General features: G+C 35.8%; 1 protein-coding gene across 4 annotated transcripts in view; it reads left to right on the top strand.

Annotated features, from left to right (window-relative positions):
• The window catches only part of LOC138716451 (androgen-dependent TFPI-regulating protein-like), a 37,082-nt gene that overhangs the window by 2,624 nt on the left and 9,606 nt on the right, over positions 1 to 24,852 (top strand). For 2 of the 4 annotated variants that reach the window (XM_069849555.1, XM_069849556.1), the window contains exons 2-4: positions 8,048 to 8,201; positions 16,930 to 17,064; positions 22,954 to 23,174. In XM_069849555.1, the coding sequence (XP_069705656.1) occupies positions 8,048 to 8,201; positions 16,930 to 17,064; positions 22,954 to 23,174 (510 nt within the window). Of the gene's footprint in view, positions 1 to 8,044; positions 8,202 to 16,929; positions 17,065 to 22,953; positions 23,175 to 24,852 lie in introns of all 4 variants that reach the window. The other 2 variants (XM_069849554.1, XM_069849557.1) reach the window with 1 other exon arrangement.

The following is a 24,852-nucleotide window of genomic DNA, read 5'->3' as shown; positions in this document are numbered from 1 at the left end:
CAGTGCAGAGACGGACTGTGACCAAAAAACAAAAGCAATATAATATTCTTCTACTTATTAACTTTACACACTTTTTTCCATGTTAATTTTTTATCCTCCTATTCATTATTTTTGTATCATTAATAAAATGAAATAAATTTATTTTCTTATTTACCATAAAAAACATGTACTTTACATCAGCAGATATTTGAAATTAAAAAAACGTACCAGGCTGGTCACGATGTTGTAAATTACACTACATACTTAAAAAAAAAAGTCGAAGTATTTTACTCCGATCAAGACATAGAAGCCAATACTTTTTATTGTTTATTTATTAATGAAATATTAAAATTACACTACATACGCCGAAAAAAAACGTGAAAGTATTTTATACCGAATAAGACATAGAAGCCAATACTTTTTATTGTTTGTTTATTAATGAAATATTAAAATTACAGTACATACGTCGAAAAAAGTCGAAATGATTTACCCCGATTAAGACACAGAAGCCGATACTTTTTATTGACCGTTTATTAATGAAATATTCAATTTACAGATAAGAGCGTGGTAGTTTTCATAACAAGAAGAATAATGACAACTTACATTGTTCTTTTATACTTCATTTAAAATTTTAGAACAAATTAAGTATTTCATATCTTTGCCATCTGCCCAAAAGAAATACTGTTCCTTCCATGCTTCTTAAAATTAAATTTTTACTTATTTATCTGTTTTCGAAAAGACATCGAAACATATTATCCTACACACTTGTAACATTACATCTGTACATCAGCTACTGATAAATGTCTTTACTTACATCGAAGTGATGGCTGTAAACAGAGGGTGGGGGTATGATGCCATGGTTACTCTTGAGTGGAGGCAGGGGCATGTGTCGCGACACAGCTTTTGGCGATCACTGCATTAATGGACCATTAGTGAAAATATTTCTTGATCTTCTGTAATGCTAATTTTACTGGATTTATGAGCCTTTTCATTGTGTACTAATTGTTCAGTATTATGCAGTTACGCACGATGATCTGGGAAGTGCATGAACTGAGAAAATTTTGTAGATTGTGATGAGATTTACTTATTTTCATTATAGAAAACAATATTCGCATATGCACGTGAATCCAAACATGCATAGTCTGTCGAAAGCGTGCTGATGAAGCCTAAGAAATCTGACTGGTGGAAAATGTGAATAAAAATCATACAAAATTTTTCTTGCTTTTATATTTCACCTTCAGTTCACTATGATACTATCAGTCTGTAATTTCTAGCTGAAGCTCGGCAGGAGCACACCTACATCCGCAGTAGATGAGTCCATGATAGAGATAGGGAAAAATAACATAACAGTACTTTTGGAACAGTTCCGAAAAAAGAACTGTAGGTCGGAACACTCTGTTCCAAAACAACAGTAAGAGTTTCTGGCAGACTCTTTTATGGATGTACAACAGTTCCTTCACGTGTGAATATGCTGGAAAAAACGCGAAACGTTTAACTAAATGACATGTTATACAAGTTGAGAGGATGCGAAGGCATTTGTTTCCCCTTCTACTTACTGTGAGGCCGTCAGTGACAGACTGGTAGCTGTTACCTCTTACACCTGCACCCCCCCCCCAAGCTGTAACACTAGCAAATGAAGGGTTCAGAGCCATAGTGGGTCAAGCGCCATTTATTAAAAACGGAGAAAGCAAGGGTTAAAGTTAAGTGAATACCATAGTTTAATGAAGATTGATATATAATTTAGTTTTAATGTGTATACTTTATTTTAGTTGCTATATGTTTGCATTAAATTATGGTAATAATTTCATTTTAACCCTTATTTTCTACGGTTTTAGTAAATGACGCTTGGCCCACTATGGTTCTGAACCCTTCAAATAAAATATTAAATAAAGTACATAAGTGAATATAAAATACAGTGTCATAGATGTTTGACAATTACATGTTAGAGTATATTTTTGTGTAGTTCTTATAATATTTTTAACTAATAATTAATTACATTTGGTAATGTTATTTTGTACTATGAAGTGATGGGGGAGTGACACAGTGCAGATTGTCCCATTGTGTATGCTGTAGATTAGCAACTAGCAGTGAAGAAAACATTTATCTTCTGTTGTCAATAACTTTTTAATGTGCCAGTTAATATAAACAGCAATAAAATTCAATATAAACGCTTAGTATGGACTTTCGAAATATAGAGTACCGGTAAAAACTTTCAGAAATAAACTTTGTCACTATGTAGAAGGTCAATTAGTCGAATGTTTGTGATGTGGACAGTAGCATTTACCCCTTCATTGATGGTACGGAGTGTGAGTAGAGAGGAAAGTCTATCAACCAAGCTGAAATAGGGTTTACAATGAATTTTCAGGGCACGTTTTAATATTAAGCAATGAGTCTGATTGACCAATCAGCTTCAGTTACATTATTTGCTATTAATATAGCAACAAGAATGAAAAAGAAATTAAATTGTAAGGTTGTGTCTATTATTATTATTATTATTATTATTATTATTATTATTTTTATTATTATTCCAAAGTCATTGTTTTATTATATCCAATGAAAAAATTATAAACATTTTATTGTATTCTGTTATAAAATTGCTAGGCCTATATGATAATCTAACAGTACAAAATGTAACCTAAATAACCTCAGTGTTTATTACAAATAAATTATGAACCTTCAATAGAGACTAATGTCATGTAGTAGTAATATCCTTTATTTAGCAGAAGGAATGATCAAATCTTTGCTGTGTTTTATAGTTTGTATAAATTACAGGCACTTATGCCCGACTGTAACAGCTGTCGTGATTCGAATTGTATTATGGTGTAAAATTTTTGGAAACGGAAATAGTTCCGAGGCAATATATTTTGGTCATTATTACGTTGTGTCAGATATTTCGAAACTGTTCTTTAGAACTAGTACATTCTTGAAACCGAAACACTTTTTCCCCAACACTAGGCTATGAAAATCTTGAAATCTGACTCCATACGTTCAAGTCTTGAAATTTTGAATAAAATTCCTCCCGAAGGAGACGACGACCGTTGAGACTAGAGATGAACAACGATCGAGAAAGCGAGACTAACAGCGCCCGCAAAACCGAAAACCCGCATGACAATGTTGTATTACGTCGCGTCTTTGACGTGAAGACTGCGTGAGTGTTCCGAGTCTCGAGATTGATCACTCCCAGAGTCCCGAAGTCAAGCAGCCTTGAATCTCCCCTGAACTTTTATCTACTTCGACAACTGTTATATATTTATAAACAATCAAATAACCTATTTGAAACATCTCTACCTTTCAGTGTATAATAATCCGGCCCACCGTCTTTATTTAATTACTAGACACTTATTAAAATGCTAGGGATTTTCTTTTCATATGTTTAAGATCAAATGTGCAATCTCAAGTAAAATGATATTAATGTTATGTTTTATTTTTCTTAGAAATGCAAATTTATTTGAGAATGTTTTTTTTTTCTATTTGTATAACCTAAGCAATATCATATAATAGAACCAGAACATTTTGATAACTAAGATACTATTCTGTTTTGTCTTTTTTCTCATTTAAACATTTATAATGTATAATATAATATATAACAAATTTATATTTAAATATCCTAATCTTGCCAATTCTTATAGTTCTAATGTTAAATTAAAAACTTATGTAGGTATGAATTTTATAAAAATTGAAAAATTGTAAATTTAAATTGATATATTCTTATTGTGTAGTAGACTTAAAACAAATTGTATTATATACTTCTTAATTTCAATTCGGAAATCCGCCCCTGAGCACGAGTTCTACTCTTTCAGGGGCGAGCTAAATTTTTTTCTGTATATATTGTGACAGCCCGTCAAGACTCGATCACGCGTCCCGCAGAGGGCAGGGTGCGCGTGGAAGGTTCGGGTGACGTGGAGAAGGGAGCTGCAGCCACGCAAACTAGAGGGGCGCGACGAGAGGGGGAGAAAGCCAACGGCAGCGCGAGGTGAAGGGGAAGATTAGCAGCGTGACAGGTTATTCTCGAATTGTCCAGTACGGAAACGTCGGGAAGGCCCGTGAAGCGTTGCCTAGCAAATAAAAAGGAAGCCAGCCTCCGAGAGCAGAGCAGATTTGGACAGTAAGCGAGTTAGTCTTGTGTAGCAGCGAAGCCAGCTTCGAGACCAGAGCGCGACTTGAGTTGTGTCCGTAACTGTGGAGCCTGAAGCCCGGAGTTCGAGTGCAGTGGACCGCAGTTGGGGACCTGAGTTCGAAGTTCAGCGGATCGTCTCTGAAGGTCTGGGGTTTGAGATTCTGTGAACGCGAGTGACTGAGCTGGAAGGACTAGCCAAGACAAACGAGCTGTGGACTGAGAACTGACAGTTCTGTGTTGTAAATAGTGCTTTGTAAATATTAGTTAAGATTAACAGTTCATTGTTGTTCGTAATAGTCCAAGTAAATTGTCATTGTCGTTTGTGGAGTGCACTAACGAATACTGTGTTACTGTGTGGAGAGCAAATCCTATTGTTGAGATAATAAGATTACATTGTTGTTCAGTATATAAAAAGTTACAATATTATATTTTGTGTTACAATTATTAGCAAAATAAATAAATGAATGAATGAATGAATAAATAAATAAATAAATAAATAAATAAATAAATAAATAAATGCATAAATAAATAAATGTATTTAAATGATGTATGTTATTGAAAGTTACGAAATCTTTCCACGCCGACCAAATGCTATTTCGAGAATGATGAGCGAGACTCGAAGCGCACGAGAATGACAAATGCAACGAACACAGCGAGCGAGAGCGGCAGTTAGTTTTGTTCATCTCTAGTTGAGACACATTACTTCTATTCAACATTGCAGCTAGGTATAGTTGCTACTAAGAGTCGCTACTGAATGGGAGATAGGGTTGCATAATGTCGAAGATGAGGTAATGCCCGCTTTAGGCAGAATTGACGATCGCTGTATGTCGACAAGAGAAGATACATGAACAACAGTTTCGAAATCAACCAACAAATACAGACAAATATAAATTATACAATAAGTCTGACATAATAGTATGCCCAAGGAAATGAATTTGAATGTGCTTAATAAGCTACAATTTTAACATAAATATAACAAAGGAAATTAAAATCACGATAGTGACTAGATAATTTATCCTATAAATTGCTCTAGATCAGTGGTCGTCAGCACTCGCTGAAATGGGTAACAGGTAAGAAGTGTATCGAAATATGCACTGTCATGCAGAAGGGAGAGGGAGAAAGCAAACCCACCAGCAGCCACGGATGCACAATAGTGCATCTCTTATGAGCGGGTAAGAGATGCTAACCCCAGGGTGCACTGTGCTGATGACCGCTGCTATAAACTCTAAATAAAATGCAGGTTATAGAATTGTCATTGTCTTTGGTGAGCCTGAGATTCGAATTATAAAGACCATCAGAAAAGAAGTAATGCCCATCAATTTTTAGCAGAAAAATATGATCTCGGAATTAGAAAAGCAGTCTTAAACAAAATTAAAAGCTTCAGATCATTCTTTAATAGGCTTCATGCTGTCACCAGTGGCTGCAAATCTTAAACACAGGCCTATGGCAGTCTGGTAGCTGCTGGAACTGCTTCACGAAAAAAAAAGTATTGCTTTTACTTGCTATTGGGTCAATCAATTGTACTTTTTCTTCACTTGGTCGTAATGCCCATGTTTTTGCCCCATACAATATCACACTCCACACAAACACTTCACTAATTTCTTCTTTAGTTCTTTTTCCAGAGTTCGCCATAAAATGCCTCTTTTTCTATTAAAAGCTTCCTTTACCATTGCTACCCTCCTTTTGACTTCCTGGCAGCAACTCGTGTTACTTCGTCTTGTTTGCATTTACTGTACCTTCATCCCACACTGCTCACAGCTGTTATTTGCTACAGTAGCATATCCCGTAATATCATTTCCTCTACTGCTAACGTTATATCATCAGCAAATCTTATGTACTTTATTATTTTTTCTCCTGCTATCACCCCTCCCATATCATGGTACTTCTATTAAGAACAAATCGTAAATCGTGTTACATTTCTAGCAGTCGACACTTCTAACATTTATTGCGAGATGAGCCAATAAATTACACCTGTAATGTAATGTTCAATTAGCAAGATTTTATTACCAATCGCTTAACGTAAATAAATAAATAAATAAATAAATAAATAAATAAATAAATAAGTAAATAAATTAAATAAAACAATTCCCATAACTTATTCCGCAACCTTCGTATATCATAAATGGAGGCATTTGACTTCATTTATAAACTGTACTCCTCAAATACATGAATGTTACACAGATTCCGAATTTACATGGGATAATTGCATGTATGTTGCATTAATTTCGAATATTATTTTTATAATTACGGAAATAAACATTTTAAAGTAATATGAGTTTAACACTGACAGACGAAGTAGACTGCCTTGGTTTACTCATGTATAACAAAAAGATCATGAAAAAGGATTTTATTCCTATTATATACTTCGCTCCAAAACATGACGACCTTCCCTCATCCCATTCACCACTGAACTGCAGGCACGCAATCCTTCAGCTGAGTTGCCAATTCTTGACGTTATTGCGATATGCCAAGGATTTCAAACTGTGTTCCGTGAAACCGTGATTTTCACCGAGACTATTATTTTTGTAAATATACGTTGATTTATAATGACTAAAATAAAATCGGTATAAAAATGAACAAACGTATTTCAAAAACAGTTTATATTTATATTTTCACTAATATGTTTCGCCTAAATAAACAAGGAAATGCAGAATTATACAGGGTGTTTCCGAAGTGGCGTTACAAACTTTCAGGGATGATGGGGAAGGGCACATGTATCAATTTGAGGTAAGGAACATCGGTCCGGAAATCACTGAGTCGAAAGTTATAAGCAAAAATAGTTGTGTGGAATTGGAATTGTAATTTCGCACCACGTGCCCTCCTTCCCTTAACCTTTGGAACAGTCGTGGAAAGATGGTACGGGCAGGATGTCTCCTACGTAAGTACTTGTCCCGATACAATCTGTGAGCTTGTCTACTATTCCCATTGGCTCGTCCGTATTCGAAAATCAGGTCTGAATATTCCGCTCTCGTGTACTCCATTTCATTAGGACTGATCGACTGTACAAGTTGCAGTGTCCAGCTCATTGACACTCGATTTGCCTATAAGAATCTGATTATACTGGTAGTACAGTACATATAGAACAGCTTAAAAGATAACCTTATTAGCATTTCACTCCAATCATACTGATTTAAACTATCACTGACTACATTGTTACTTTTTTCTTTAGACATCATCCTGATTGTGCTGTATTTTAATTGTCTCGTAATAATCTCTTTCTATTATCTAATATTATTTGAAATATATTAACATTCTATGTATTTTAGTTTAATTCTGCTACACAGTTTATTTCAGTGTTTAATTAATAGTTCATAGTATTTTGTTGCTTAATTTGTAAATAACTTTTGTATACATGTAACTCTCATCTCAATCAAATTGTTGGATTCTTTGTAAGTTCATGCATATGTATATACACTTTTTGCTGGTTGAGTGGAAGAGAAGGCCTTACGGCCTTAACTCTGCCAGCTAAAATAAATCATTATTATTATTATTATTATTATTATTATTATTATTATTATTATTATTATTATTATTATTATTATAGAACTTTCTTTTGCCTACCAAAATGTCAAAATTAAAGTGGAGAAAAGTTATTAATATAAGCGAAGTATAGATAAACCTGAGAATGAGGAATACCAAGCATTCAGGTTATATTCTATAATACGAGTGCTGATAGTTTCTCGATAATTTAATTGCGATTAACGAATTTACATGTCATGATATTTTTTTCGAGAACGAAGGCTGTATGAGTGCTATACAGCCTTCGTTCTTGTCACTTAGAATTGTCACATTAATGTGAGAAGACATGCTTGGAAGGCTATGAGAAAAATGTTGATCTGCAATATGGTCTTGCATGAATGTTGTTATGATTATTATTATTATTATTATTATTATTATTATTATTATTATTATTATTATTATTATTATTATTAACTTTCGTTTTGTCAGCAGGATAATGTTCGTGACACTTTTCCATGCTGCTACGCTGTTGCACCATCTGGTTGTTGTAGGTTTCTGTATATTATTTATTCCCTTGGATAATGACAATCAATTCGTCTGGGAAGCCAAGCATTTCTACGGACGCTATTTCACAAACTGGAACTTTGTGAGTACCGGTAATTATCCCATTACACCATAATTGTACGAGGTGTGATCATTAAATTCCGAGACCTGTCTCATAAATGAAAATAAAATTATCCGATTTAAATTTGGCTGCCATCCCCTTCAAAGTAGTCCCCTTGGACAACTATAAGCTGATCCCAGCGCGTCTGCCATTTTTGGAATGTCACATGGAAGTCGCGTTCTTGAAGCCTGTCAAGCACCTTCTGCTATTCGCGTTGGATCTCCTCCACAGTGCCAAAACGGCGACCATTTAGTTGAGTTTCATCTTCGAAAAAAAAGTCGCAGGGGCCCAAATCTGGTGAATACGGGGGTGAGAAACGACGACCATCTTGTTACGGGTGCACCACTGGCATGTTGCGAGAGCTCTGTGAGCTGGCGCATTGTCGTCATGGAGCATCCATTTGGATGTGGACGTGAGGATCATTTTAACCTCTGCAAATGTAACGATGTCAGAAATTCCTCTGATGGTGCTGCGTCGAGCATCATGCACAACTTTTCGAATTTTTTCTACATTTTCGGCAGTGTTGTGTGGTCAACCTGGCCTCTCGTCATCCTCCAGCGATGTTCTGCCATTTCTGAAATGCGAATACTACTCAAAACATCTCGTTCTACGCTTCATTCCCGTAGGCTTGCTTCGACATTCCATGGGTTTTGGTTGCCGATTTCCAGAAGAATTTGATGTTGGCTCTTTGCTCCAGTTTCGAGTTTATAACGATTTCGCAAATGCGCGAATGCACGTGCTAACAAAACTTTGTGTAACACAGGTCTCAATGAAGATAGCGCTTTGAAACTTTGTGTCGCTGCTGTGCGCGTGTGTCAATCACGTGATCCCTTCGCCCACAATAGACACAGTCTCGAAATTTAATGATCACACATCGTAAGAATTCTTTTTAAAGACTGCTGGCAACATATGTACTTTTAAAGTTTATTGCACCAGAAATCTTAACAAGTGGGCTATGCTACATTACGAACTTAGATCTACTTTTAACATAGTCTACCTATTTTCAACGTAATTTTCTTTTCGTTATATAAGCTTTCTTAGACCCTAATTATACCTGTTGTCGGTTCATGACAAGCTACACTTTTATTATTTTATATAAAAAAATTAGCGGTCTTTTAGTCTCATTTAAGTAAGGTGGGTGCTCCTGTTATAGCCATGTTCCTGATATGGCCACCCCCCTATTGTGAGTTAGTTAACCAAAAAATCCGCTAAATTGCAGCAGCATCCAGTGAAAGGATATCCTGGTATGTCACTTGATCATTTTCCATCCAGTCAGGTTGAGCAATATGGCGTCAGTTGCCTGTTTTGCGGTTTTCATGTGACCTCTTCTTATTTTTCTCTGGTAAGTTTCCTTTGTTTTATACGTGTTTTTCAAATACTTGTTCCATGAAAACCATCGTACTCCATTCAGTTTTTAATGTTCTGTTGATTGGTGCTGTCGTCGATGGCGTATCTTTTATGAGTTGTTCATAATCAAACGATTTTCGTGAAAGCTTACCTGCTCCTGATATGGCCTTATCAAATGCACCACGGCCATATCAAGTCCATTTCACGTTTATATTTTCACCTGACAAATTTACATGCCTTATAGCTGGGATTACGCAAAAGTTTTGTATTTTAAGAAAAACAACTTAATTTTTGATGGAAATACCTGTTTTGACTACACTTTTGAATTATAAAAAAGATTATTAAGTCACATTTATTCATTTTACGCCAGAATTATTTAATTTTAGCACAACTGCACTATCAAACTGAAAGCAATCACGATTTGTAGAACATGGAACAAGGGTGGCCATATCATGTGCACATGTTCCTGATATGGCCACTAGGTAGAATTTTGGAATTTGGGACTTTTTGGACAATTACAGCTATTTTTATGGGGAAAGGAAATTGTTTTAAGAAAGTCCATTAGACTGAGAACGAGTGAGAAAAAAGTGGTTTACATTTTTTTTCAAAATGGCGGCTAGAAAAATTCTCAAACCTTAGCATGGCCATATCAGGACACCTACCTTATATGTGCGAGAAAAGATCTGGACAGTACGCAGAGTTTTCCTGTTCATTTATGCATACAGATTTTAGTGTTTCAACAACCTATACTGGCATTCTTCCACTCACACAAATTGATCGCTGATTGCTCTTCTTTTTTTCCTTAATATGAAAAGCAGAGCGGTCATAATAACTGCAGCGACAATACAGGTCATGTATGAAGCTCAAAAATTCATTAGAAGGACAACCATAAAGCATGAAGACATAATGCAACTTATACACATGTTTGATACCTTGATTTTTACTCTGGAAGTTATATGGATTGAAATATGTGTAATTTTTAGTATTATAATGAGCACAATATTATAACGAAGCATAAAGCACCCGATATTTCAATAACTTATTATAAAAAATAATAATTAAAACATTAGAGATTTATATAAGGGAATAAAGGAATTCAAGAATGGATATCAGGCAAGGGTAAACGTGATCAAGGATGATAATGGTGACTTGCTTGCAGACGCTCATTCAATCCTGAACAGATGGAAAAACTATTTTGGACAACTACTAAATATACATAGGCCAAATAGAAATGATCGGGACGAAGTTGCAATACAAACTGCTGAGCCATTTATACCCGAACCCACACTTTCTGAAGTCGAAATTGCGATGGAAAATCTGAAAAATTATAAGTTTCCAGGTATCGATCACATTCCAGCAGAATTAATACAAGAGGGTGGAAGCGCATTATCTAACGAAATTTATAAGCTTGTACTTGCAATTTGGGAAAAGGAAATTGCACCAGAACAATGGAAGGAGTCCATAATCGTACCTATCTTTAAGAAAAGGGACAAGACTAACGTAGCAACTTTCGAGAAATATCACTTTTGTTGACGTCGTACAAAATTTTGTCCAATATTCTTTTGAGAAGGTTAACTCCATATGTAGATGAAATTATTGGGGATCATCAGTGTGGTTTTAGGCGTAATAGATCAACTATTGACCAGATATTTTATATTCGACAGACAATGGAGAAAAATGGGAGTTTAAGGGTACAGTGCATCAGTTATTCATAGATTTCAAAAATACATATGATTCGGTTAAGAGAGAAGTTTTATATGATATTCTTATTGAAATTGGTATTTCCAAGAAACTAGTTCGATTAATTAAAATGTGTCTCAGTGAAACGTATAGCAGAGTTCGTATAGGTCAGTTTCTGTCAGATGCGTTTCCAATTCACTGTGGGCTGAAGCAAGGAGATGCACTATCTCCTTTACTTTTTAACTTTGCTCTAGAATATGCCATTAGGAAAGTCCAGGATAACAGAGAGGGTTTGGAATTGAACGGGTTACAGCAGCTTGCTGATTATGCGGATGACGTGACTATGTTAGGAGAAAATCCACAAACGATTAGGAAAAACACGGGAATTTTACTGGAAGCAAGTAAAGAGATAGGTTTGGAAGTAAAATCCCGAAAAGACAAAGTATATGATTATGTCTCGTGACCTGAATATTGTACGAAATGGAAATATAAAAATTGGAAATTTATCTTTTGAAGAGGTGGAGAAGTTCAAATATCTTGGAGCAACAGTAACAAATTTAAGTGATACTCGGGAAGAAATTAAACACAGAATAAATATGGGAAATGCGTGTTATTATTCGGTTGAGAAACTTTTATCATCCAGTCTGCTGTCAAAAATTTGAAAGTTAGAATTTATAAAACATTTATATTACCGGTTGTTCTTTATGGTTGTGAGACTTGGACTCTCACTTTGAGAGAGGAACATAGGTTAAGGGTGTTTGAGAATAAGGTGCTTAGGAAAATATTTGGGGCTAAGAGGGATGAAGTTACAGGAGAATGGAGAAAGTTACACAACACAGAACTGCACGCATTGTATTCTTCACCTGACATAATTAGGAACATTAAATTCAGACGTTTGAGATGGGCAGGGCATGTAGCACGTATGGGCGAATCCAGAAATGCAGATAGAGTGTTAGTTGGGAGGCCGGAGGGGAAAATACCTTTAGGGAGACAGAGACGTAGGTGGGAGGATAATATTAAAATGGATTTGAGGGAGGTGGGGTATGATGATAGAGAATGGATTAATCTTGCTCAGGATAGGGACCAATGGCGGGCTTATGTGAGGGCGGCAATGAACCTCCGGGTTCCTTAAGAGCCAGTAATTAAGTAAGTAAGTAATTAAAACATTTAAAAAAGAGGGAATTTACGAAAACCCAATGATTAAGAGAAACGTCTGTGAGCCTACTCGAATTAAAGTAATACCTAAAATGCATAGTGGATAACACTTTCTTCATCACTGTATTGTAGTTTATTCGATTTAATTTAATTTATTGGGTTATTTTACGACGCTGTATCAACATCTAGGTTATTTAGCGTCTGAATGATATGAAGGTGATAATGCCGGTGAAATGAGTCCGGGGTCCAGCACCGAAAGTTACCCATCATTTGCTCGTATTGGGTTGAGGGAAAACCCCGGAAGAAACCTCAACCAGGTAACTTGCCCCGACCGGGATTCGAACCCGGGCCACCTAGTTTCACGGCCAGACGCGCTGACCATTACTCCACAGGTGTGGACAGTTTATTCGATATTCATATATATATATATATATATATATATATATATATATATATATATATATATATACCTAACATTTCTATGACTGTTTTGAGTTTGGAAATGACAATATTAGTGAAAGAAGTATTAGACCCTATGGAAAGAATTAAATGTACGCTATCGCATACCCTTGCATGGGAATTTGAGCCGAAAGAAAATGTCTATGTGAGCTCCAAGTCTGTTGGCCACTTGTCTCACTCCGAATGTTACAAGTACGACTGAACAGCAGTAGGTTACGATCGCCTGTAAAAAGCCTGGGCATTGTGAGTCATGAGAGGGGGCCGTCACTGTCCTCACTAGATATGGGATCCGAATCTTTTCACTGGGCGAGTGATACTCGACTAAGTTCACTCTGATCCACTGGTGTCCTGCTAGCGTCTTGGCTCCCGAACACAGTGGGCCGGGGTTCGATTCCCCACTTGGGACGAGTTGCCTGGGTGAGATTTTATCGGAGTTTTTCCCTCACTCCTATGGATGAATATCAGGTAACTTTATCAGGCGTATGGAACCCCACTCATTCTCGCCACTTCCTTTCTTCCCTCAACATCCTTTGCTCATTATTCTGGTTGTCTTACTTGGTTTCCAGATCGCGCCTGCGGTGGCCCTCTGAAGCCGCTGACTCTCTCGGCCGGCCTCCGTGGATATATCAAGCTGTGGTAGTTGGTGGCCAGCAGTGGAACTCACTCCCCTCTCGACGGGAGAGGGGGCTTACACCTCAGATCGTTGAGACGAGAGAGGGAGCTTACACCTCAGACTGTTTGAGGTGGGGAATGTGGGGGCTGTTGGCGTGGAATGGTACACGGATTTGGAAGGATGGCGGGACTGGTCATCAGGTTGTTAGCGGTTAGGTCAGTTAGGCGTAGGTGGGGTCGGTGGGCTTGCAACTCATCCCAGGGACGCACAATAGACCTCAGGTGGCTGTGCACAGGAATGTTCCTCTCCCGCCCTCATAGAGAGAGAGATAGAGAGAGAGAAAAGCTCGCCCCGAAGCGTGATGCATCACGTTCTGAAGTACCGAAGGCGACACGCGGAAACCAAGGCTCCGATTTCTTTAATATTTTCATTTTAAAAATGTCGGCATTTATATAGCGGAGTATGTACAGTAGACTACTATAAATAATAATAGCCCGCTGAATATTGAAGTCCCAGACAGAAGACACTGCGCATGGTCAGAAGCCGAGAGTATACAGATACATAGCCTATACAACGCTAACGGAGATACTGAAATTCGTTCTATTAAGAGTATTGACATGGATGGGCAACTCGAGCTCACAAAGTGCTAAAAAACCTTGAAAGAGAGAAAGACAGACGGAGCCAGCCGCAGTAGTTACAAGTTGTTTGTAAAAGCAGTTCATTGCCACGATGTGCTCTGGCGGCTCATGCAGGCAGTCGTGATATCTACTCCATGATTTGAATTTCAGAATGACGCTGGTACAATAATTATAGCAATTTTAGACAGACTGTACCTAAGCACAATAACAAAATTATATTATTTCCTAACTTCGTAAATTAGTTTAGTACTGGAAATACAAAGTGAATGCAACTTTTTCAAGATACAACAAACATAACTGCAACACTTATTATTACACTACTTGTTAATATTTTTATTATGTCTTATTTGAAACATAGAACGCGAGAATTTACAAGTGTTTATACATTAAAGAGTATTTGCAAACAATCGCAAATTCAAGGAAGTATTTCTTACATGTCACGGCAGATGAAATAAACTTACTTCTAAGCCCTTTCTGTACATTGAGAGCTTTTACACTTCTTTCTTGTATTCAACTCTGACTCAAGCACATACAGTATAGATCGAAGCAAAGAGTATATTTAAAAAATTCTGACTTAGGCAGCATTACGAACAGTTCGATTCCTGATTTCGTGGAATCTGAGTGGCGTGCTGTTCTGTAGATTTATCAATTTAAGCTATAAACTTTCAGGAGCTTCTATCGGCTGTAAGCCAAAAGGATTTCAGAAAAATCTCGATTCCTTGTCAATTGTCACTGTTTCTCCAAAGTTACCAGTGAATTCTGCTGTAGGGCTTGAAGTAGGGTCTTATATTTTTATAAGAAGATTTTCTTATCACTCTTGAAGATATTTTATAGTCAAGGAAAGTGAAGTTGTCTATGTTCTACATGATACTGCCACATTTCAAATTTATCCATAAATGCAATTCTGTAACTAGCACGCACAACGTGCTAACGATATTTGATATCATTCTCATCTTGTTGATATCCCATTTTTACCTTTAGTTATTCTAAAGCAGATCTAGACAGTATTTCTTTACTAAAACCTTCACTATGTTTATTTATAACATAAAAGGTCATGCGTAAGAAAGAGTAATATAATATAATATAATATAATATAATATAATATAATATAATATAATATAATATAATATAATATAATATAATATAATATAATATAATATAATATAATATAAGCTTTACCCCCCTTCTTAATAAAATAATCTTTCTCTTTCGACTCATCACTAAAGGGAAATGATTTGGGGATTATATTGTTTTTCACTTAAAACGAGCCGCCACTTACCGCAGACGCAAGCAAACTTGCTTCTTGCAAGAACAGCATACAGATACAGAGTCCATTCTGCCTGCACTGAAGTTGTGTTCACACTTTGAGAGCGCGAGTTGCCCACTCATGAGTATTGACGTAATCCGTTCTGACGAGCATTTGAAAAGATGCGAGGAAACTGGATTTATTGTAAATAATAGATGAATAGGTATATAAATCGTGCAGTAAATTCGAAATTACGCCACTACAAAACTGCAGGATAGTTAAAACTGTACGGAATCAAGAATTATATACAGAGTGAACCGTAAGTAATGTCATTAATTTCAAGGGGTTATTCTTTGAGATATTCTGCGACAATTCTGGGGAGTGACAGATCACTCATTGAATATCATTTTGAGTGGAACAACACATCTTCTCTGATGTGTCACTCACGAGCTACATGATATCGAAGAAAAGATTGGTTTCAGTGCAATTTAAAATTATGAAATGTAGGCTATTATTAATTAATTTCTTCTGGTACCTTGTTGATAGGTTACAGAAGATGTTTAAAGTATCTAACCTGAATCTGATTACATTCATTATACAGTTGTAGGAGTGATTGTCGAACTGTCAAACATGTCAGGTCTGTCACCAACAAAGGTTTATCGTAAACACCTGATGTAGATCCAGCGTGATGGTGTCCCGAGCACAAATGAACAACTAAGGAGAGCAATGATTTGGGAGAATGGGACCTGTTTCATGGTCAAAGCGATCACCTGACTTAAAATCCCTAGATATTTTATGGGACCTGTGAAGAGTATCATGTACACCACCCCAGTTGACAATGGAGAGGAGCTGATTGTGCGAATCGCCATTTTTGATGAAATTTGATACAGAACCGAAATGTTCGAAAGAGTCCAATAATCACTACTACAATGGTATCATGAATGTAATCACGTTCGGAGTAGAAACTCTGAACATCTTTTGTGAACCTGTCCGCAAGGATACTTGGAAAAATAAATGAAAAATAAATTTCATAATTGTAAATGTCACTAAAGCCTGTCGTGTAGTGTAGCTATTATGACGTGTAAAAGATCATGAGTTGTTCTACGAAAAATGATACTCATTGAGGGATATATCGCTCCTCAGAATTTGACGCAAAGGTCCTTGCTTTCTCTGTATTTGTATATCAAATTCAGACTTTTATTAGTAGACCATACAGGCTGATAGAATATGTTTTCCACTACACAATTTTGATTTTACTAAATCCAAACCATCTTGATAAAGTAGAAAGCAAGCTAAGGAAAGTTAGGTGGATGGATAAGTGAGTGAGTGAGTGAGTGAGTGAGTGAGTGAGTGAGTGAGTGAGTGAGTGAGTGGATCTTCATATAAATAAAAAAATCTACAGTGTATTCTAATGTTTGTGTGTCAAAGTAGATTTAAAATTCCTATTGTGCATGTTATAACTACTGACATTGAGAATTAACTTAAAGGGCAATTTTAATTAGGCTATATTACGCAACCAAAGTTAAATTTTAATAAAATAGCATTCAACCTATTGAAATGATTTACTTTCAGGCATTTCAAATTCTGTACTTCACCATGTGTGTGGTTGCTGACATGTTGGACGAGAAATCGAAAGTCAACCTTAAATCATGGCTGGAAGACGCGAAGAACTTCTTGTTCACGGTCATCGTCTTCCCATATACCTGGGTGAGCGCTATGGCTTCGGGGTGACTGGTGACTGGTGACTGATGGAATAGCTTGCCATGATTGCATTTGGTAGGATCATGGTGACAACATATTTCGTAATGAATACCGAGCGAGATATTTAATGCATTCTGACATTTGAGAGCTGTCAATAAAGTGTGAAAAATCATAGAATTTCTATGCCGTATTCAAGATATGGATTGACTAGATGTCAACAATTAAGACAAAATTAACAAAACGCTAGAAAAAGTAGTTCACACCGGTATGTTCTGTGTAAAAATCTGTAGCAGGAAGTAGAATGCGTAGTACTGCATAGTTAACAAGTTTATCTTATCAAAAGTGCTTGATTAGCAAAGATCAGTGGATTCCTAAAGGGAATTCAGAGAGATATTGGTACATGGGTGTTGAATGTTTTCGTCTGCTCTATTCCATATCGTCATTGAGGTTCAATTGATGGATTGGTAATTGATTACCTGAAGTTCCATTAATTAGGAGAACAAGATATATGTTTTCAATAGTAATCTCACTACATGTTTTGATTTATCTAGAGAAAATCGAAACTCGAGTGCGATTTAATTGACTATTACACGATTAGAAGAAAATTGTAACTAGATTATAAGAAATAATGTACTCTAATATAATAAAATATCAATTTACTTACTAAACTGTTTTGAAAATACAAGTATATTATTGTACCATCACAGCAGTACAAATATTCCGCTAGAGAGCAGTAATGTGTTATGATGAGCTGTTCTCTTGTTACCAGTTGTGTCAACTATACAATCTTCATTGAACTCTATGGACGATTACTAGCCAAGAAGGCTTTGTTGATTCAGTTTCATTTTTATTAAAAGGGTTGCATTTCACTTCAATTTTATCAATACATATTAAACAATCTCTGATATGTGACTATCCATAAACTTATACAGCAGAAGCTATAACATAACCTAAATAATATAAACAAGTTAAATGATAGATTTTAATTAAGAATCATGAAATAAACATCATTTTAAAAGGTACAATTATTGAAAGTATAATGTTGGCAAACAAAGAAACAAATGCTAAGGAGGTGATAAAAACAAACAAATGCTAGGGAAGTGATAAAATCAAATACTTGGGAGGTGATAAAAACAAACAAATGCTAGGAAAATGATAAACAAATGTTAGGGAGGTGATAAAAGTTGTAGGATAAGCAGCTGTGATTGGTTGAAACGCGTCGTTCCCTACCGTTTTATTGGTCAAAAGTAATATGACGTAGTAAAAGTGTAATAGTCGTGAGCAAATAAATATCTGATAATACTACTCAGCATTTTGAATTTCAAATTACTGCTAAAATAGATGTGTTATTAAATTATTTTATAGGCTATTCGAGAAATGGCTTCCATTTTTACATTGTATAAAATCCTGATGATAATTATTATAGTTTTCATTCATTTAATTATAAATATTGAAACTTTTCATATAAGAAACAAAATAGGCTATTAAAAATTTATGTCTACTCATGTTGCAAGTCAGCTAACTTCTTGAAAACTTCCAACCTATTTTCTACAATGTTCTTGTAATTTGTATCCTTGTTGTTTCCAAGAATGTTTTCAGTAACAGGTATGAAGGTGGGCCGTGTTTCTATTTCTCTTGCATTGCTAAAATTGTTTCTTTATAAAAGTCTTAGTCCATAAATTTGTAAATTTGAGGGTCGACGAAAATTTTACCTTTTAACTTGTCTTCTGTGATGGATGGCAATTTCTGTGAGAGCTATTTCAAGAAAAGCCCTTCTTCTAGTAGAGTTTTTACAAACTGCCCAATTTTATAATGGTGGAAGTAAGATTTTTGGGACCTAGAAGCGATTCATTCAAAATATTTTTAGTTCAAGGCATAAAATGTTGCTTCTCTGGTCATACTTTCACATCCCATTCACAAAGTAGTCGATGCATTTTAGTGCATCCAGCTTGCTGTCCTAGTAACATCTCTGTAACTTCTAAATTAATGTAACATATTCTTCCAGTGATTACAAAGTAAAATAAAAAGAGGGTTGCGTAAATTATTCTGAAATACAAATCCGAGTGATTTGTAATGTGAGATCTGAAAATTAAATTATTGTCAAACTCTATACCTAAATCTCTTGTTCTTGAACACATTCCAACTTTTTGTCTTTAAGAGAATAAAATGTGAAAATATATATATTACCAGACACTTTACTCCTATAGCTTAGATCTTGTTAATAGATCCAGTAGGTAGGTTACACCTTTGTCATCCCTGATGGTGTAGCCGATATGTAGGCCTAGCCCCAAAACGTTGCACATCTCTGTATTTATGACACGGTAAAAGTACAAAAAAAATAGAAATATACGTTGAACTCCTTGAAAGTCTGAAATCCATTTTTAATTAAGTAAATTAATTTTTAGTCAATACTTCGAGTACAACATTTTATGGTGCTATTTTCTTAAAACTTGAAAATTTATTTACAACATAAATATGAGAAACAATGCTATACAAATTAATATTTGTTATTCTATTTTAATCGTGGAACTTACTGTGAATGTTACATGGTTATAGGTAGAGACTACAGTTTTCGCATTAGCGATAAAATCGACAAATAGTTGATTAAAAAGAAAGTTGATTTGTTTTGTTCTTGAATTCCAATGTTAAAGTTGACGTTGTTGAGGGTTTACGAGCTCTCATCTTGAAAGATTCTGAATTTACATTTACTGTGTTGAAATGTGTTTGGGTTCCTTGTGCGAATACGTCTGAAACAATAGCAAAAATGGCAATATTTTTATCGAGAATTTTCGCGATAGATATGTTTTAGGGCGAAATGAATTATTTAGACTATTACACTTTTACTACGTCATACTACTTTTGATCAATAAAACGGTACGAAAAGACGTGTTTCAACCAATTATGGCTGCTCATCGCGACAATTTTATCACTTCCCTAGCATTTGTTTATTTTTATCACTTCCGTAGCATTTGTTTTTATCACTTTCCTAGCATTTGTTTCTTTGTTTGCCAACATTTCAAACTGTAAATTCTTTACGGTACTATAAAACACGAGTGGATAAATCTCACCCTCTGCTCTCTTCACCGCGCATGCGCTAATCGTCTATGCCCATATGTAAGCATAAAATCGAGTTATCGTCTGCTCTGAAGCTATATGAAAATTTTTTACAACGTACGTGACAAGGTTAGTGGGGTAGTTGAGGAGGTATGTAAGTGACGTGAGGCCAAGGAAAATGTGTAAATATTTCAATGATTTAAGATCCTCGACCTCACGTCACTTAGATATTTCCTCAGCTAATCCACTAACCTTGTCTCATACCGCGCATGCGCAGTGAAGAGAGCCGAGGGTGAGGTTTATCCACTCGTCTTAAAAAAGCTTTGCGACCGTCATTTGTTTCCCGTATAGATAGATATAAAATGGTGGCTCCGTTCAAACATTTTGGTGAAGCTAACATTAGTGAAATAGAATTTTAATAAGTCAATTAATATTTTATTGTATTAGAGTATTTTATTTCTTCTAATCGTGTAAGTCCACACCTGTGGAGTAACGGTCAGCGCGTCTGGCCGCGAAACCAGGTGGTCCGGGTTCGAATCCCGGTCGGGGCAAGTTATCTGGTTGAGGTTTTTTCCGGGGTTTTCCCTCAACCCAATACGAGCAAATGCTGGGTAACTTTCGGTGCTGGACCCCGGACTTATTTCACCGGCATTACCACCTTCATTTCATTCAGACGCTAAATAAGCTAGATGTTGATACAGCGTCGTAAAACAACCCAATAAAATAAAATAAAAAAAATAATCGTGTAATAGTCAATTAAATCCCAATCGAGTTTTGATTTTCTCTAGATAAGTGAGATTACTGTTGATAAAAAAGAGCGAAATTTATTAAAAATTTGAGTTGAATTACTTTTTAAAATATATAAGGCACCTTTTAACTTGTGAACATAATATCCACCCTTCTTACAAGCCGAAAGTTAGAATTGGAAAAACACACAGTTCAAAGGAGATTAAGATATCATCCCTACTTCCAAACTCGTCCATTCAGAGGAGACAAAGGTAATGTCCATCTGAAAGTTTGTTTTTGTTTGCTGATGTTATACTAAGGCCAAGGGTTTTGATAGTTTATGAATTTCTTCCAATATTCAGTTGTAAAGAAATTTTTCTTAGAGATCTGTACCTTCTTGTATTAGGTTATTGTACATGCTATTCATACAAGAAATAGGTTACGAGAATACATCATCTACGTTTAACACCTAAGTTATGTCAAGAATTAGCTAATCATAGGATGGGATTAGGTTCATAAATGAGTTATCGACCGGCACAAATAATGATATGAAATCAGCTACAAATTCTTGCAACCTAAGCGTCTACTGTATAGTAGTTTTTGAAGAGCAGATGAATGAAGCTCAATTTTAGCATCGCATTGAACAGTTAGCTAAAAATCCTGCGTCTTGTTGTAAACTTGGAAACTAAACAAATGTACGAAGAGTACAGAGGAAAAACAATCAGTCACAATTCTCTTAAGGGTAATGCCATCTTGTAATTCAGTATCTTACTGCAATGAAAATTAGGAAAAGATGACTGTATCCGTGACGATAATTCTCCTTCACCAGTTCTGATAAGAAAAACACTGAAGTTTGCAGTAATATATTGAATTAGGCGATTCCATCACCTTTAAGAGAATTGTGACTTTGATTGTTTTTCCCGTGTACTCTTCATATTTTTCATGTTCTCAACTTAAACTTAGAACTTAGACTTTGGTACAAAATTACCGTTATATACTCAAATAAATCGCCCTTTATATGCTCAAAGAAACCGCTTTTTAACTCTATATTTAATGGTAATGTTAACTTTAACCAGGCCTGCACAAGGTTTGCGCTCTCCGAGCCGGCTCACAGCTCATGAGCGGAATGCAGATATTAGCTGCGCTCTGTATAAGGGTGGACTGGAAGAAGGGGTGGACATGGATAAATATATATATATATATATATATATATATATATATATATATATATTTATCCATGGGGTGGATCTCGTACAAAAATATACACAAAAGGAACTACTATTACGAGTGCTTATGAAATGAACTCCCGTTCATTGTTTGCAAAACTATCTTGGACTATTATTAATTAATAAAGAAATATTTATTTTACAGAAGTAATAGAAATTCTATAGCTACTTAAATGTACAATATCATTTTGTTATATTTTTATTTATCAGTACATCAAAACGAGGTTTTATGCTGTTGGCAGCTGAAAGGAACAGTAGCCTACTGATCATAATGAAACATCAATTACAGATGTTCGTTGTCTGCCTTTATTAAAGTTGATTATAGAAAATAGTTGCTCACAAATATAAATGTTGAGCCAAACATAGCAATCATTTTCACAACCAGCCTGTGTAGTCATGGATATTATTGCTAATGTTTAGTCTTGTAAAACTCAACCAGGCTAGTGGTATTATTCAAACGATCTTTAGCCCTTAGGTCACATTGAAGATCAATAAGTACGAGCTGTAAATCGTTAAATGTTAAATGTTAATGTTCTGTCTTTTAGATTCATCCATACTGTACTGTAGCAGTAGGTAAGCAACATGAAACAGTTACTGAGAATAGGCCTACACACTGCACTGCACTAGATAACTGAGTCGTTTCCCTCTCCTCTACCTACAGCAAGTCTATGTCATTCTGACGTATCTTCCTCTCCGTTTCGCTGTTTGTGCAGGCCTGACTTAGACCATAAAGAAATTACTGCCAAAATAGTAAGTAAAATATTTTGAAATTTGAACTGATATATTTTTAATTATACCTACCCAACTCAACTTTATTTATCTTGTTTTATCTTGTACTGCACTCATACGCACGGATTCTCATACGTTATTACGGAACATTTGACTGCAGTTCAGTGTCACTTCCTTCTGGACTATGTACCACGTGGATGAAGAATACGTATTCCCTCAAGCATTGAAGGATTTATGCCCGCCGTGGGTGAATCATGGAGTGCATACCAACATTTTGGTAGTGATGCTACTGGAGGTTGTACTGAGTCCCCGCCTTCTTGTCATGAGCCGTATGAAGGGCGCGGTCGTGTTGGCAATCAGCCTTGTAGCCTACGATATTACGTAAGTCTAAGCTTAAGTTTCAGGAGGAAAAGATCTATTCTATAAATCGTTTCGCTGTAAGAAAAATCCTAATATAAACAATAGCACGTGACTGAAGTGAGGCTTCATTGGCCGCTGTTTGGCGCCATAGATTCTCAGTACGTGTTCCCGCCTACTGTTGTACATTCTGTTTCATGTTAAACATTTCCCGTTACTCGTTAAGTAGGCCTAACCTCACTACTACGCATTCATTTGCTTAGGAAACATTTACTTTATAATTACTGTAATTAAAACTCACATAAGTTATTATATAAATTTAAGACTATTTGTTTTTCTCCGCTTTTGAGAGGGTTTCCATTCTTATGTTTAATAACCACACACACCGAGGATACAGAAGCCATACTTCAGTACCACGTGCTTACGTGAACAACTACGAACTCCAGTGATGGCAGCTTGTTACAAGAACAGACTACCTCGGTATTACTGTTGGTATTCATCCGCGTTCATAGTACATAACAAAATATAAAAGTAGCTTTTCTCTTACATATCGTTTTACATATAAGTGAAGTTACATGTTTCATTGTATTTAACAACTAGAATTCAATATTTTATTTTCAAATAATACAAGGTGATAGTTTCCAAATACGGACTATATTTTCCTGCGTCGTGTGAGTGTTTCGACTGGAGCCAATCACGGGTATGACAGACACGTGCTTGTGTTTACAGTAGGATTTTTCTTACAGCGAAAACAGTGTAAATGTCCTGTCTGTGACTGGAATCTCCGGCTCTGGCATTCGGAGGAAGAGGGGGAGGGGTGGAAACAACCACTCTTATGGAGTGAAGAGAAATGTTTTCATTCACAAGCATCCTTTCACTCACAATAAATGAATGGATGATCTAGCAATGTCACCATCGAAAATTCTTATAAGGATCGCAGATATCAGTCAAAGACAGTAGGCTACTCTAACCTTTCTTAAACAAACAGGAATGTTGGAGAGGTTAGTGAGAAATATGACGTTAGAATAGAAAGATGGACGTTGCCAGTTTCAGCATGAGTATTAAATTTGAGCTTCTCCCTGGAGAATAATGATGTGAGAGTGGAAGTGAGATTGCGTCTTCTCTTTTTCTGTTTCTTTACAAGACAAACTAGTTACATGATAGTTACACATTTGCAGTTGCATCAGTGACGGAACATCTATTTTTAATAAAATGCTATTTATAGTCATACATTAGTAGTGGCTTGTGCAGCAAATGCTGCAAACTAAGTTCATTAGACGTTCAAATAAACATTTTTCAGATTTATTTTCAATGAAGTATACCAGACATTTTGAAAGTTATTTGCTTCCATAATAATGAAACTTACTCCATCTGAATGGGTTTTTATGCCAAATACTTTTTCTTGAACCTATCCACCTTCAGTTTTTGAGTTTTAACGCGAAAACGCAAGTAACAATGTCAGGACGATCAGTGGGTTTTCATGTAGGAGTAAAGCAATAGCTATTTCAGGTCATTGTGGATTGTAGGTGAAAGTTAAAAAAAAAGTCAGGTTTGCTATGCTTTCGAACAACAGACACAGCATCTTGGTATAGCTGCAGCATGTAGAGCTTGAAATGTAGAGGGTAAAATCATTTATCCTGCTAAGAGATCTTGCTGAAATGATCGGGAGACTACAACATTTTGTAGGCCTCTTATTTTATCA

The sequence above is a fragment of the Periplaneta americana genome, chromosome 16, assembly GCF_040183065.1.
Source record: "Periplaneta americana isolate PAMFEO1 chromosome 16, P.americana_PAMFEO1_priV1, whole genome shotgun sequence".
Lineage (NCBI taxonomy): Eukaryota > Metazoa > Arthropoda > Insecta > Blattodea > Blattidae > Periplaneta > Periplaneta americana.
The sequence above is the reverse complement of the archived record's forward strand: the minus strand, read 5'-3'. Positions and strand labels throughout refer to the sequence as shown.